The sequence below is a fragment of the Fulmarus glacialis genome, unplaced genomic scaffold (genome assembly GCF_000690835.1).
Source record: "Fulmarus glacialis isolate BGI_N327 unplaced genomic scaffold, ASM69083v1 scaffold12031, whole genome shotgun sequence".
Classification (NCBI taxonomy): Eukaryota; Metazoa; Chordata; class Aves; order Procellariiformes; family Procellariidae; genus Fulmarus; species Fulmarus glacialis.
The window spans coordinates 53,013-68,358 of record NW_009192166.1 but is presented as its reverse complement, the minus strand read 5'-3'; the positions used below and the strand labels follow the sequence as shown (position 1 = coordinate 68,358).

Here is a 15,346-nt window from a genome sequence, read left to right as displayed (position 1 = left end):
CAAGGTTTGGCTGGCTTGCTTATTTAGATTATAAATTCTTCAGGGCAAAAGCTGTCTTTTACACTGTGTGTGTACGTTACCAGAAACAGGCATGCAGCAAATGAAGCAGGCAGATGGTTCTGGAATAGTTCTGTTGGAGCATCTGGCTGATTTTCTGGATCAGCATCATATACAAATGGTAAATTCACCCGTGAAAACTCACATTAAAGGAACATTACTAGGTCTGTTGCTGTCTTAATGACAGTCATCTGTGGCCTAGGGCAGGTCTCCACCATAAAAACACCAGCAGTAAAAGTAATATTTACCATTTAAATATTCCTTCATTTTGAACCCCTAGAGAGACAAATGACTGGGAGTTGCTCTTGAGAACTTTGGGGAATTAAAATAATAGGAGCACTCTAGGGAGAGAAATGGGAGCTGGGGCTTGTTAAATTTTTTTTATTCCTTGACTTCTTGAGTTATTCATAAATTGCCTACAAACAGGCAAAAACTTACAGGAAAGGGTTTTTCACCATGCCAGCTCTAAATGGCTGTGGAATTATATTGTTTTTCCAGGCTGCCTTTCCAAAATCCCTGCAGGAAGTTGACTCAGGGCTTGACTCTGGCCTCAGATGCACACATAGCAATAGCAGAAATCCTGACTTCAACCAGGTAAGAAGCCCTCACAGATATCCCAGCTTTATGGATGAGATGACAGGTCAAGACAGACTAACTTGCTTAGTAGCAGAGAACCCGACCTGAAATATGCCCGGCCCCTTGCCTCCTGATGAGCACTGCATCTTCACAGTTCCTTATCCTAGTCTTGTCCTGTTACACCTCCTTTCCAGTTAATCTAATAAGCACAAACTCATGTCCTGTCTTTGGTGATGGTTCCCTACTTTACCCCACCACCCCAGGCCTGTAAATGGTAATCTCAGCCGCCAGCACTGTGGATCTTCTCACCTGCCCTTTCCTCCTTGCAGCCACCATCATGTTCTCTTATGTACACACCAGGTACCTTGGCTGTCCCTCTGCTTCCCTGCCCTAGCCCATGCCTTCCAGGTGGCAGTGGAGTAAAATCAGAGGGCTGAAGCAGCTAGCACCCTTACTGTGCCTCCTGTCTCCAACAGCATTATTTTTGCCCATGGCCAAGACAACTGACTGGCTCATGAAGTGCCTCCTGGATCACTGCAGTCCTCACATCAACATCTCTAGACATGCAGGTGGGTAGAAGCTGAAATCCTTCAAATTCCTTCTGTAAAACTCATCTTTTCTTTGATTCTTACAGAAGCCAGATCAACACTGTCCCTTTGAGACGGGGGCCATTTTTAATCCCAGTTTATACAGTTCTTCACAGAATGACATTTTGCCCTGGACCTCGCAGGCGCTTTCACAATGCTAATAAATAATAAATAAGACTTCAAGTGTGCTGACATTAGCAAATAACTCATCCAGGCAAGTGCAGTGATGGTTTTTATTGGTATCTTCATGGAAGTACCTTCAAAAAGCAGTCCAAATGAGACAACAGAGACTACCTCAGCTACGTCCCAAATCCCCAAACCCAGAAGTATTTGACCTAAGTGGCTAATATTCTACTATTCTACCAGTGTCAATACTTTATGCAAAGAGTTCAAGAAACCTTATGGAACTGTCAGTGTCTCTGAGCCTTTGCATAACAATGTCCTCAGGGATTGACCATCCACAGTGTGATTGTCTATATATTTCATTCAGCAAACTGAGCATGAATGATATAAGGCTCTACTAAGACAACTGTCCACCATGACAATACAGGAACTTATGACATTTTCTTTCTGGTTTCGTGTTCATAAATCAGCTATGACCCTGCAATCAATGGTGGTTATTGGGACATACTCAAGTTTTTATCCAGAATATTTAATTCAGAAGCCCTTGCATGAAGGAATGCAACCAAAATGGAGCTATCAAGAAAAGCTGTCATCCAAATATTATTTTTATAACGAGCATTGAAAGAAAGGTCACATTGTTATTTTCTTACACTATGGAACAATTTCTATTATTGCAGATTCCAAAAGCCTGGAATCGTTGTTATTTATGATCTAAGTCAAATTTAAGCCCTGTTTTGTACCAATTACCACAAGCCACTCTAGTTTTTCTCTCTTCATTTCACAAATATTTGCAAAATAATTCCTTCACACTTGAAAACAGAGAGGTTGCTTCACCAATGTTTGCTCTTCTTTTCTTCTTTAGTGGTAAACACAAAGGTCTAGGAAAATACTGTTTTGACATGAATCATCCAAAGAAGCCACATTTTCTTTGAGAAATTTCAGAGACTAAATTAGAGGTATAAGTTATCGCTCAGCAGTGAACGATAACAAGAGTTTTTCTATCTGCACTTTCAAAAAAGCCATTAGATATTTTGCTCCTGGTGCTTCTTCCTCACGTAGCACTCTAACAATATGACAGTTTAAAATACACTTCTTATTAAATCCGTATGGTGCTCATGCTTTAAAAAAGAAGGTAGAAGGCCATATCCTGCTGCTTACTATGCTGCTGTAAGCCCAATTATGCTTTCCTGAAAATAAATGAAATTACCCTGAGTTTACACTGGAGAAAACGAGAGGAGAATCTGTCTCAGCATCTCTGCAGAGCTGCCAGGCTAGTTGAAATACCACCTCTATCTATCCCTTGGAGATATTTAAAAGTGATGCATATATATCAGTTAAGCACTGGTTTTCTGGGCGTTTGAAGGGCTGGTGTAATGGAGGGGGCCTGCAAGGGGGGGGTCACCTCAGCACCTGGAGCTCCTCTGGTGGCAAGCTCCTCACTGGTGGCACATTCCTTGGTGCAGTGCTGCACCGTGGTCACTCTCCAGCCAGACGAGCCATGCTGTGTCCCTGGGTCATGGAGCACCTGAGAGGCCATTGGCCACATGCTGCAAAATACAAAGCCTTGCTGTCGGAGAGCATGAGGCAAGAGGCACATATGGGACACTCATACTTGGAGCAGGTACTGGGGAAGGGATTGCTCAGTATTCAGTAGGAAGGGAGACTGGTTGGATTTAAAAGGTGCCTGTTAAGACCTGGTGAAGAAAATGATCTAAGGCATGCCCCAATTAGGGCAAGTAAGGGCAAAAAAAGCCCCAAACTGCAACTAATCACACCACATTCCTGGGTTCTTGAAAAAAAAAAAAAGAGAAAAGAAAAAAAGGAGAAGATGATCCTATCCTCAAAGCGATTATAAAGGAACAAGGACTAGCAAGGCCCTGAGCTCTGCACACGGAAACACTGTCATGGGTTGTAACTACACATGGGTTGTAACGCCGACACTTCCAGAGCCTTAAAAATAAGGACCACTGGTTGTTTGTGTGAAGTGGGGGCTGAAGCTCTCATGATCCCTTGTGTTGTCCTTGCCCCCAAAGCCGAGACTAAATAGTGCACATGCCCACATGTAGCAGAGAGGGTGGCCTTGCTCCATTAGGGTTCCCGTTCTCATGAGCTCAGCCTTCTTTTCTCTCCTCCCTTGAGTGAATGAAGTTGAGTAAAAAAATTTGGAGAAAAAGTCAGCTTGAAACCTTTGAGTTTAATTTGGCTTTCAGTCAAAACCAGAAGGGGATGAATAATATTTTATTTAGTAGACACAGGCTTTTTTCTTTTTTTTAATTGTTTTTTGACTTCTTCACAAAAGAATAATGGATCTTATTGAACAAGTCTTATGGCTGATCAAAAACTTTGAAAATACATGTGGAATTTCTTAGACTAGTTAAAAAAGTCGAGTTTTTTGTTGAAAAACCTTAAGTCTTACTTCAGAAGCATCTTTCACTGACTGGAATACATTTCTTCACAAGGGGAAAGTTAGACTTCAAACTTCTACCGAAGCCCAGTTACAGATTTTTGCCACATCAGCCCAGGTTCTGTAGAAGCATTGCAAATCTAATTAAACCTGTGCAGAATTTGGAGCTTCTAATTATTCCCTAAACAAAGAGAGTGGTGAATTTCTAAGAGTTTTCTCAAGACTGTGCATATGTTGCATCCTGATAGACAATGGAAAGGTGAATCTTTCCCACAACAATGGAGAATAAAACAGAGAAGCAAACAAAACCTTCATTCAGATCAACCTTCCAGGAAACCAAAATGATTTCCATCATTTTTATGACTTTCCCCTAGAGGTAAAAGACATCTAATTAGCAAATCCCACTACAAGTTCGCTCCTATTTGACACAAAGTGAATGTGACAGGCAGAGAAATTATAAGCCTTACATTTCCAGTTAGCAAGCTTGGGCTAATAAAGTCAAGTTCAAATCCTTTTTTGGGATCTTAAAACTTGGGGAGTAAAAATCCAGAGGGTGAGCTGGTTCAGCTAAAAAAGTGAATTTATAGTGTTCAGTCAATGTTATCTGATGGCAATGTCACAGCAGCCCTTTATGAATGTGCACTCACATTTCCAGCTACAAAGCACTCCAGCCAGTACTGAGATGGTCCTTCTAGTCCACAACTATAATGATCTGAGGAGGAGTTGAAGGATACCAAGCAGAATCAAACCTTGATTCTTCATGAAGAAATAGGGCATGAGTAAAATAAATATTAATCATTAAGTTAATTAGTAAATGCCGGTAATTAATCATGCATTACTGTTAATGTTGTGTAGGAATCCACAGAGGTGGGAGATGATTCTCCAGGAAAGAAGACCATGCAGCCTAAATGAGGTGATGTCCCCCTTTCTAAAATCAGCAGGAGTTAACCCACGAGGTTGCTTTGACCTTTGTTGTCTTTATTGGAATATAATGTTAGGGGTGTCTCCTTCCACTCTGATTTAATATTCAGACTGGACCTACGGGGACAAGCAGGCCTGACCAAGGGGTTGGTGGGCCCTTGCAGCTGCGCAGGCAGGCCCTAAAGGAGTTTACAGAACTCATAAATATTTCCAGGTGAACAGTTATGTTCAAACCAATCCAAAATTGTGCTATTTATGGACCACTTGTATGTATTTCTAAGTATCATTCCAGCAGCTACAGAATACTCTACTGAAAGAGACCTACCTGATTTTCTGAATTTCAGCAGAACTTTGGAACACCTGGTAAGGATCTGTAAAAAAGTCCAGTTATCTCTCTAGAGCATAGAAACAACATCATTCTTGCTGCAAAAGCCCCGTAATCTATGTTTACAAAGCTTCTAAGCTTCTAGCTGTGCTGTGGGTCAGGTAGGCACGTCCTGCTGACAAAACTGTGGAAAGTGGTCAGATGACAAGAAACTTTGGAAAGCTACTTGCAGAAGTCTGTGTTGATAGGCAAAACTCCTTCCTTAGTGTGATATCTAAAGTTTGGCACTCAGCAAAATACATTTAGGGAAACTTTCCTAAGCCAAATGATCTTGTGGCTGCACAGGTGAGAGATCCCACAACACTCATGATAAATCTTTCAAGTACTGCTATGGCCATGTTGCCAAGTACCATCTTGTTGGCTTGCCTCCCTGAGCAGCAGCCCAAGAGGACATAGAGCAAGGAGCTAACATTGCCTCAAGCAGAGTTGCTTTCAGTGTTTTTATTCCTTTCCAGAATGTGACCTTGCATATTTTTTTCAGAAAAATAGTAGTGTTTGCAGAAGTCCTGACTGTCTCCCCTGTGCTGACAGATTGCTGGAAGCTTCATCATGGCTGAATGAAGAAACTGTTAAAATTCATCTCCCTGCCAGTCTATTAAGAGAATGGGGAAATGCACCTAAGAAGAGAGCACACAGTGGCCCAAGAAGGAGAGAAACAGCCAGCAGAGACTTCCCGTAAACCAGCAAAGCTGTAGCTGTGGTTGCTTCCTGCCAACGCCCGTTCTCCAGCATCTCCTGACAAAGCAACACCTCCCCACCCAAAGCTATCTAAATGTTTCACCTCGTACCTCTTGCTAAGGGATTCTCTGTTGGAGAAAGTCCTGGTTGGTTGGTGAGGGAGTTTAAAAGAGTTAAAAGGAGAAAGGTTTCCATGCATACAACTATATTTACTTTACTTTTTTTTTAAACCATCAGACTGTTTACGCAAACAATTTGACCAAGAAAGTTCAGTTCTGAATGACTCATTCACAATGCTGCTTCTCTGGGACTTTATGGAAGACTTAGGCTTTCATTTTTCAGTAGTTTCTTATAGCTGTTTTTCACATATAAGAAATCCACAAATTACCTCCACACCTATATTGCCATTCCATACCCTCAAATGTGTTGAACCACATTTGCCCCACCAAAACTCCCCAGAGTGGCTTAAACGTCCCAAGATCAAATACACGTTTTACTTGTTTTGCACCTGGTTTCCAGTTTCTGGGGAACAGTGAGGTTACATATTCAAACTTCGATTGGCAGGTCTGAAACTTGGGATCCTGGTGCACAGTGACTTGACATAGCATAGCTGAGCTATAGTAATCAATCGTGTCAGAGCACTGTCTCATGATAACACCGTGGGAGCTGGCCATGTGGTATATAATTGTAGACGTATCTGTGGCAACTTCACCTTCATATCTAAGCACACATTTTATCCACAGAATATTCCCAGAAGTGTGATGGGTGTTTATAAAGCTCACAGATAAGTCTTAGTTTTCCTTTGCCAAACAGATAACAAATGTGCAAACAGTATTTTTGTCATGTCAGTCAAAAGATATCTAAAAACAGAATTTCCTAACCCTGCCTCCCTGAGGAAAACGATGGCATAAAAATTAACGTTGTAAAATATATTATCTAAGATAACACAGGAATTCATTAAAATTTTGCCATTCAAAAGAGCTTAAATTTTTGAAAACTGGAAAACTTAGAGAGGGGTCCAAAATAAGCTTGCATCTGCCCTACTATCTCATCTTTCTGACAAGTATCTATATAATATATATCGGTGACATATTCACTCCATTGCATTAAGAAAAAAGTGTGTGAACATGTCTTTCTTGAAATTCTTATAAATGTGCATCCATGATATACCTGAATAGGTGCTAAAGCCCTGCTGAAGTATGTGCTGAGATGGTCATTATCTGCCACCAGTACACATCTCCTGAAGGAATGAGGCCAGGCTGGAAAAGCCTTTTTACTACTCAGACCAGAATGATTCTGTAACAAATAAGGAGGAATTTGCCTTACCTGTCTATGCTGCTGCGAGACTGGATACTGCAAACCTGAGATTTGCTGGCTTTGCTGCATTTTCTGAAGCATTAGTTTTTGCTGCATTGCTAGGGGTACATTAGGTGGCCTTTGAAGAGACTGGTTCGGGAGAGGCTGAGCAGGTTGCGGCTGTGGCTGTTGTTGCGGCTGTTGCTGTGGCTGTTGCACAGGGGCTGAACCCTGTGCCTGCTGCGTGTAGTGCAGAAGGGCAGGCTTGTTTTGGGAACCCAAAACTGAAGGCATCTGCTGGTTTGTTTGCTCTGAGTTAAAGTGAAACAAAGGCTTTGTGTTGCCATGATGCTGCTCTAGGGGTGGCTGAGCGCTGTTGATAAAGTTTCTGTTGAGGTCCTGAGGCTTCTGTTGCATGATTATGTCCATGGGATTGCTCTGGGGAGTGGTTGGTTTATAAACATAGTTGTTCATCCCTTTCGACTGGTTTCCATTCACTGGTACCCCGAGCATTGCTGAGCTTTGTGGGCTGAACTGCTGCTGGCGAAAAGAAGGACTGGGGATTTTCTCTTGCACGAAGGGTCCAGGGGAAGGTCCTGATGGAGACAAGGTGGACCAGCTGGCCGTCTGGTTCTGCTGCTGCTGTTGCTGCTGAATCAAGGCATGCTGCTGCCGGTTGGCTGCGATCTGTTTGAGCTGCTGTGCATGAGACACCTCCTGCCAGTTAGGTAATGGCCGACTGGACGCAGAAGAAACCTGCGATACCTGTGGTTGACTCTGAGGCACCGAAGGGATGGGTGAAGAGGTGGACATGGCAGCGGTGGCCATAGTGAAGGCTGGACCTGTAGAAGAAGGCCTCATCTGTGGGGAGCCCGCAGGAGCCTGATTCATGCCTGGTGCATATTCACTCTTTATCACCATCTTATCCATCTGCAGAGATCTCACAGGGCCCCTCTGGCTCTGCTGCCCAAGGTCAATGTTGAATGGCTCATCTTGTTTTATTGTGGCATTTATCATATTCTCTAGCTCGAGATCACTCATTGGTGGCACTGATATGTTAGTCAGTTCATTAAATAGTTCCTGAAGCTCCAGATCCATCATTTGTTCCCACGAGTCTTCCCCATATCTGTTAGGGAACATGTTTTCATGGGACGTCTGGCCATCTAAGTGTTTGCTGCAGGACATCGTTTCTCCTGGTTCTTTCTTTACCTCTTTCAAAGTCATATTAAACATGCCATTCCCACTAGCATGTGCATTGTTTGCTAGATTGCTGGCCTTTCTTTGTGATCCTTGCCCCACAGACATAGTTCCTGACATTGACTGGCTTTGGCAATTGTTAACATGTTGTCCACCTTGTCCCACTGAGATATTATCACCCACTCTTATCCTCTTAATGTCAAGGAAAGAGCTCTCTGAAACACCATTGGGCCTCTTGTTGTTGACAGGTGACAGATTTACCACCAACTTTCTCTTCAAGGAGCCTTGGAGCTGAACGAAGCAGAGACAAAAAAAATAATTGTTAGATGACACCAAAGAAAAAATCTGTAATCAATTTGCTAGAAGGATCTTGCAAGTCAACACGCAAGTATGCATTGCTTAGTACAGAAAGCTACTCTGGGCTTTCTCAGTCAATGAAACTATGCAGAACTGTAGGAAAATATGTTGTGAGACATCTCCCTGCCACCACCACCCCTGTCCTTGTAGCCACTAGCATTTTTCGAGTACTGCTGCCTCCTATTGATCACAGACCCCCTTTCCCCTCTGGGTGTGAGTGGAGGGAGGTGGCCAGAGCTGTAGCTGACAAAGCCTAGAGCATATCTGCCCCAGATTTGCTCCCATCTATTGTGCCAGACAGATCTAAAGTATTTTTAGGTAGCAGAGACTAATGCAGTCATGGAATCTGCCCAGTGCTGCAGGATTTCACTCTCGTGATTTTGGTATATGATCCAAAAGACCATTTTTGACTGCTGTAGAGTCCAAAGGTCCTAGGAGATATTTTAATGGCACGCATGAGGTCCAGGCATCCCGATCTCACATAGGTTTATACTGGCCAGAGATGTGTATAATTAAAGATGTTAGAAGTTAACTTGTTCAAAACTGAAAATGAAGCCACTGGAGCCATGTTAGGTTATGTCAGCCAAGGGTCTGGTCCATAATGTAGTGCCGGATTATCTTCCAGAGATGTATATTAATACATTAAGACCTAATTGTTTATGTCCTGAAACATCTGCTATAAAACACACAGTCCCGCAATACTGCTCTGAGAACTGTAACTCTATTCCTTCCCTTAAATGTTTACAGGGATACTTTCATCTGCTCGCAAGCCCTCTGGGCCTACCGAAGGAAAAGAGGTTCACGGCCCTGTCCACCTGATGTACACTCATCTGCCACGGTTGTATGCACAAATTCCCGCCCCGCGCACACAAAGATGCACACAAAGACAGAACAAAGGTGCAGTCCCATGAACTGAAAAGTTTGGACTTGGTGCAGATACCCTCAAGTAGAGTTGCTTCGAATTTCAAAAACACGGTTCATAAAGGAATAGATCACTTTTAAACAAGCACAGCTGTCATACCTTCAGCTCTGTACATTAAAGGCGCACACCAAGCACTAGAATCATAGAATCATAGAATCACTAAGGTTGGAAAAGACCTCTAAGATCATCGAGTCCAACGTCTTTTAAATACTTCCAGGGATGGCGACCCCCCCGCTCCCCTGGGCAGCCTGTTCCAAGGCCTGACCACTCTTTCAGAAAAGAAATTTTTCCTAATGTCCAGTCTAAACCTCCCCTGGCGCAACTTGAGGCCATTTCCTCTCGTCCTAGGCACGGTAAGCGCGCGCGCGCACGCAGCCCTCGCTCAGTCGGCACACACGCTGCCGCTGTGTCAGCTGTGGGCAACGTCAGGAAACTCCGCAGGGAAACATGGCTCATCTTCTGCCTTTCTGCACCTGGGCAGAAGTGCACCGGCCTTGGAGGCAATGGGACAATGTCATTTGACAAATACCTGTGTGTGCCAGGGAGGAAACAGCGATACCTTGGGAGCCTGTGATGGGCAGAGGGAACACCGAGAACTCTAATTTTCCAGTTAAGTGAGGAAGGATGATTTATGAGATCTTGAAATCACATTCTTTGTATCATGCTGTTTCACGTACAGAAGTCCATGGACACCTAACATTCTCTTGTGGCTCCCATTCCCCTCAACTTCAGGCTTATCTATAGGTAAGAGCTCTTCCCAGATAACTCCAGGTGTGAACACTTTTATTCTGGTGTGAATACCAGTAAGTTGCTTGGGAATTGTTCAACTGACAAATATATATTTCCTGAGTACTCACCTATCCTTCCATTGCATCAGCAGGTCACTGAGTTTACCCCTTAAAAATAAAGCTTGTAATTTCTCTCTCTGACACCGAAAATCTCATCTCATATCTCAAGTTAAGTTTCCAGCATAGCTTTTGAATCATAGATTCATGTTTTCATTTCATAAGGACAGACATGCTGGTGCCTAGTTGTACAAGTCCTCAGACTTTGTGCCTTCAAGAGTAACTAATTGTCATTAGCTGTCCCTTGGGAGCGAATTTTGGGGGGTCACTTGTGAAGTGCACGGACTGTCTTTGGCTAGCGTGTTCCTTCTGACACGAGTCACTGTACTTTCCTTTGCGAAAAAACCGGAAAGGTGCACTTCCTTTTACCATCACCTTTGATGTCAGTGTGTTTATTAGAAACCATTCTCGTGCCCCCAGATTAATCTTCCTGGGAAATGGGGAAGTCCCCAGGTCATCAGAATACATGACTTGGCAGCATGTTTTGCTTTCAGATGTGCTGCTGACAGAAAGGCTGAACAAATAACGAATAATATATCCTCTGCATATTTATATGCTTTATGTGGTTAATATGCCTTTCTGAGTTAATTTTGCTTTTGTTTGACGTTTTGAATCCGAGGGAGCTGTTTAAAATGTCTTCACATTTTCAGAGCACCTGCACCAGGCTTTCTGATACAATTCAAAACGCAGGTGTTGCACTGCGCTGTTCGTAGTAGCAGCTTTTCTTCTGCATTTGAACTAGCTGCTAGCAGACAGGGGTGAGATGTGAAGTGGTTTGCCTGGTGACAAGCACAAGTCAGCAGCAGAGCCAGGGAGAGCACCACGATCTCCAGACGCATCCCTTAACCAGGCGCTCCCTCCTTCGACATGGGCTGGAGGACTCCTGGTTTCGTGACATCTGCTCTGCTAAAGTGCCCTCCAAAAAAGGCACTATGCATTTCTAAAGAAGAAGTAACAAGTGCTGGCTTATCACATCTCCCCCAAACCTTGCAAACACTGCCCTCTGAATGCTGACAACACCTTGGTCAATAGATGTCCCCACCTTAAAGCAGTAATGAGAGCGAGTGAGGCTGCAAAGGTGCAGGAGACCCTTGGAGGACCTCACTGAGGCTGCTGAAAAGGTCCTGTTTTCACATCCCCCATGAGTTAGGGATGTGGAGGGCAAGGGGATGGGAAGGATGTGGCAGCCCACAGCGATGAAGCCCCCTCTCCCTCCTTGCACCGAGCTCTTACCAATTATGCGTCAGGGCGGTTCGTGGGGGACCGGTCTGTGTTTGTTCAGCAAGACGACCAGTGTCCATCACAAGCCTTTCTGCCTTGTTATTTCATATGAATGCTGCCTTCTGCAGGGCACTGCTGCCCCAGCATTATGCCTGTTTTGTTTTCAGAAGGGAGTGGACCAGGGTTCGATCACTCAAATCTTTGCAGTTTTCTAGCAACCACATTTTTCAACTACTGATTGAAAGTCAGTACTCAAGCCCTTTCTCCCCATGCAAAGCACAGACTCTTCAGAGGGTAAAAAAAGAGCTTGCTAGATTTCAAGCTCCATCTCCTCCAGTCTGCAAGCCAGGATTGATTTGGGTCAGCAAACGTGAAGCAAAAGTTCTTATAACACATAGGCGTGTTCCTCAGATCAAACGGGCTCGCGATTACACATCTCAAACTGCTTGAACTGTGTAATACTGAAAGGCTCTGTGACGGGAAACGAGTGACATGACAGTAAGGAGGAGAGGAGGAAGCCCTCCATGCGCAGCTCCATCCCACAGGTAGGTGGGCAGCACTGTATGAACCATCAAAGAGCACATGCATTTCCTGGCAGCCTGTGTTATTGTAAGAGCTTTTGCTGAGCAGGCTCTGGTGAGTCAGCACGCGTTCACGCACTCACAGCGAGGAAGTGCGGGATGCACTGATTTTCTGAAGTTAAAACTGGAGATCACGTTTGCAAGATAGAGCAGTGCTGTTACTGGACAAACTGCTCCGGGACGTTAACAGCAGAGGGCAAAACTCTAGAGATGACTTGGTCTAAACGACCCAGTGTGACACCACGTCCTGTGCAGAGGGAAAACTAATTTCTATTTAAAACTTATTCTGAGTCTTAAAAAGGATTTGAGAGAGGCAGCTTCTTCTCTAATGCTCCCTGACACCAGGCCAAATCAGCAGCAGTTCCACCAAGTTAATAATTAGGGCTCATCAAAATCTGGTATCAAATAATTTATCTTTTGCCCCCCCCAAAAAAAAAGGCTTTTGCTTCACCTTTCTTTTGCTTGAGATTTTTTACTAATTGGAAGATTTTGCTGGAAATTGGTGGAAATTTTTTCTGGCTCAAAAGTTTTTTTCAGAAAATGGCAACAAATCCTTCTTTGGGACAAAAGCACAATTTGTCAATGAGAAATTTTAGAGATTTTTTTCTCCAAAATATCCATATTTAACAATATTTTTAACACATCTTTGAGCCATTTCTGACATTACCCATGCGCATTCACCTTGTATCCCTTTGTACAGGGACTGTCCAATACGGCCAAGAAAAGAATTTGTCTGTGGCAGCAGGAAATGATAAGGACTATCTGGTTTCACTTTCATTAAAGGCTTATTTTTTGTGCACTTCATGCAGCTTCTTCAGTTGGACTTCCTTTAGAATTTGCTTTTTACTTCATTTAACAATGTGTTGGAGCACAGCACTTGACAGAAGTCCTAGGTTAACTATCCAGCAGCCTTCAGCGTCACAGCTCTCAGGACAAGTAAAACACAGCCTGTCCCTCTGACTTGCCCAAGTATCTCCACAGTGCCTGCAGATCTCCAGAAAAATTCATTTCCCAGTGCAACCCATCCTTGGCCTTGTACAGAGATGTTAGTAACACATCTGACTGTCAACTCAAAATGTTTATAGCTAGACACTTAAGACTGGACCAAAACACTAAAATGCTCCAAGCAAACTACAGAGAAAATATCAAAGTGAGATAGTTTTAAGTCTCCACTAACCCTTATTAGCCGAAGGCTAAAAGGAAGATCTCCTACCACCTTTGTTCTCCCATCTCTCACATTTTCCTACCAGGTTTGCAGCTTTCTTAGCTTGTGTGATGGAACAACGGGGAGGAAACTCATAACATGCTGCTAACTTAAACACCAAGCGATTATCGCACCTTGTTTGTGAAGCAGGCAGCGCGGCAGCGTTAGTGATTCGTGTGGAGTAATACTTCTGATGTTAAAAAAGCAGCTTTGGATTTTATGCTTTTAATATAGAAGCAGCAGACAGACCCACTTTAAAAGGTCCCTTTTGGACTTCCTAGACTTTCTCACAATATGTGCTGACTGTATCTATGGCTGCACTGTAAACAAAATCCTTCATGTATCTGGGGAGGGGAAGGGGTAAAGGAATTACATGAAAAATACAGAAAATATTCAAACAATGAAACTGGCCAAAAAAAAAAAAAAAGAATTCATTCCAAAGGAGGAAAAAATGCTGAATGCTACTTCTTATTTATGCTGTGAAAGCACCTTTGCATCCCAGGGCTAGACCCAGCAAGCCACCCCTGGGACTTAGGGCCTGATCCTAAATGACAGCAGCTTTAATTTTCGAAATAGTGGTTTGCAGTGTTTGCTGCCAGCCTTCTGCAGTGCCACCTCCTGCGGTGTCCGGAGCTGAGCCGAGCTGGGGAGTGCCTCTCCAGGCAGGCATTGGGGTTCACCAGTGCAGAGCCTCCCTGTTGCAGGCATCTCCCCAGCATGCAGGAGGACCAGGCACCCCTCTTCCTTGTTTTCTTACCCCTTTGGACAGACCTGATGGTCGTGGTGACTCACACCATGGCCAGCTGCGGAGCCACCGAGGTGCCCCGGGGCTGACACAAGGACGAGGAGGAGCCACTGCCCTGAGCTGCCACCTCTGGGTCCATCACAGATCCTAACGCCATGATCACACATGCACCCTCATGGCCCATTTCTGACCAGAGACACACTTTTTACCAACCCGCAAAAGGGCTCCCATTATTGCTTTTTCTACATATATCCTGAAATCTGGTGGCTCTGGATGTTCCCACTCTTCCCCGGGGCATCAGGTTCACCCTGATGTCTCTGCTGAAGATTTCAATACCATGGTCCTCTTCTGAGCACCCCTCCCCAGCCCCTCTGCTCTGCACTTTCTCTGCACAGCAAAAGGATATTTATTTTTAATCTTTTGTCTTCATTTGCAACTTCTACCTGACGTGGCTGAGAATGACATTGTCTTCAGAGAGATTTTAGCACTCCAAGTTCAGAAAGTCCAATCTGCTGAATGATGCTGATCTGGGAAACAACATTAACTTTTCATGCAGGACTGAGTGACAGAGCGGAGGCCCTGGGCACACCGCGCAACGGGGAGCAGCGCTGGGAGCTGGTGTGTCCTCACAGCGCCGCAGGGCACCGTGCCGGGGTCAAGGCAGTCCTACCATGGTTGCAAAGAGCTGTGCAAGAGCAGCAGATGCTGTTTCCCACTCCAGCCTGGTTTGCACAGGCTCGGCTCCAGGTGCCTCCTGCCACCCACTCTGTGCCCGCAGGAAGGCAACCGACCGCTCTCTCTGAGCAGCGAGGAGGAGGAGGTGCAGGTGCCTTCAGCCCCACAGTGTCGATGAGTGCGGCAGCTCGAGCCAGCACACTTGCACTCTGCCTCACTCCTCTCCCATTTAGCTAAACATCTCCTGAGACCACTCTGATCACAAGGGGCAAGGTTTGCTCTACACATCCCAAACCTTCCCACCGCCCATCCCTGTCTTTCTGCTCATAAGCTCTTTGGGAAGAGACTCAGGGCCTCTTGCACTGGCGTCCTAGCTCTGGCTGATACTTAGGCATAAGCACCACTGTCAGTAATAATAATGCTGACTGAGAGGTAACGCAAGTTTTTCTCCCTGTTTACTGTAATAAGTGCCACTAAAACTGAATTTATAGTAACAGATAAGGATGTTCCTTGGCTGACAAGTATCCACTTAATTCTCATTAGCTGGGAACAAGGCTGGAATAGTAATCAGT

At 44.4% G+C, this 15,346-nt stretch overlaps 1 protein-coding gene across 1 annotated transcript in view; it reads right to left on the bottom strand.

Moving 5' to 3' along the window:
- Positions 1 to 14,256, bottom strand: part of LOC104083468 (mastermind-like protein 2) — a gene marked incomplete at its 3' end in the record, with an annotated part of 23,418 nt that extends 9,162 nt beyond the window's left edge. The window contains exons 1-2 of the mRNA XM_009586956.1: positions 14,149 to 14,256; positions 7,058 to 8,515 (exon numbers count right to left, since the gene is read on the bottom strand). Coding sequence (XP_009585251.1) covers positions 7,058 to 8,515; positions 14,149 to 14,256 — 1,566 coding nt within the window. The remainder of the gene's footprint in view (positions 1 to 7,057; positions 8,516 to 14,148) is intronic.
- Between the last annotated feature and the right edge of the window lie 1,090 nt (positions 14,257 to 15,346).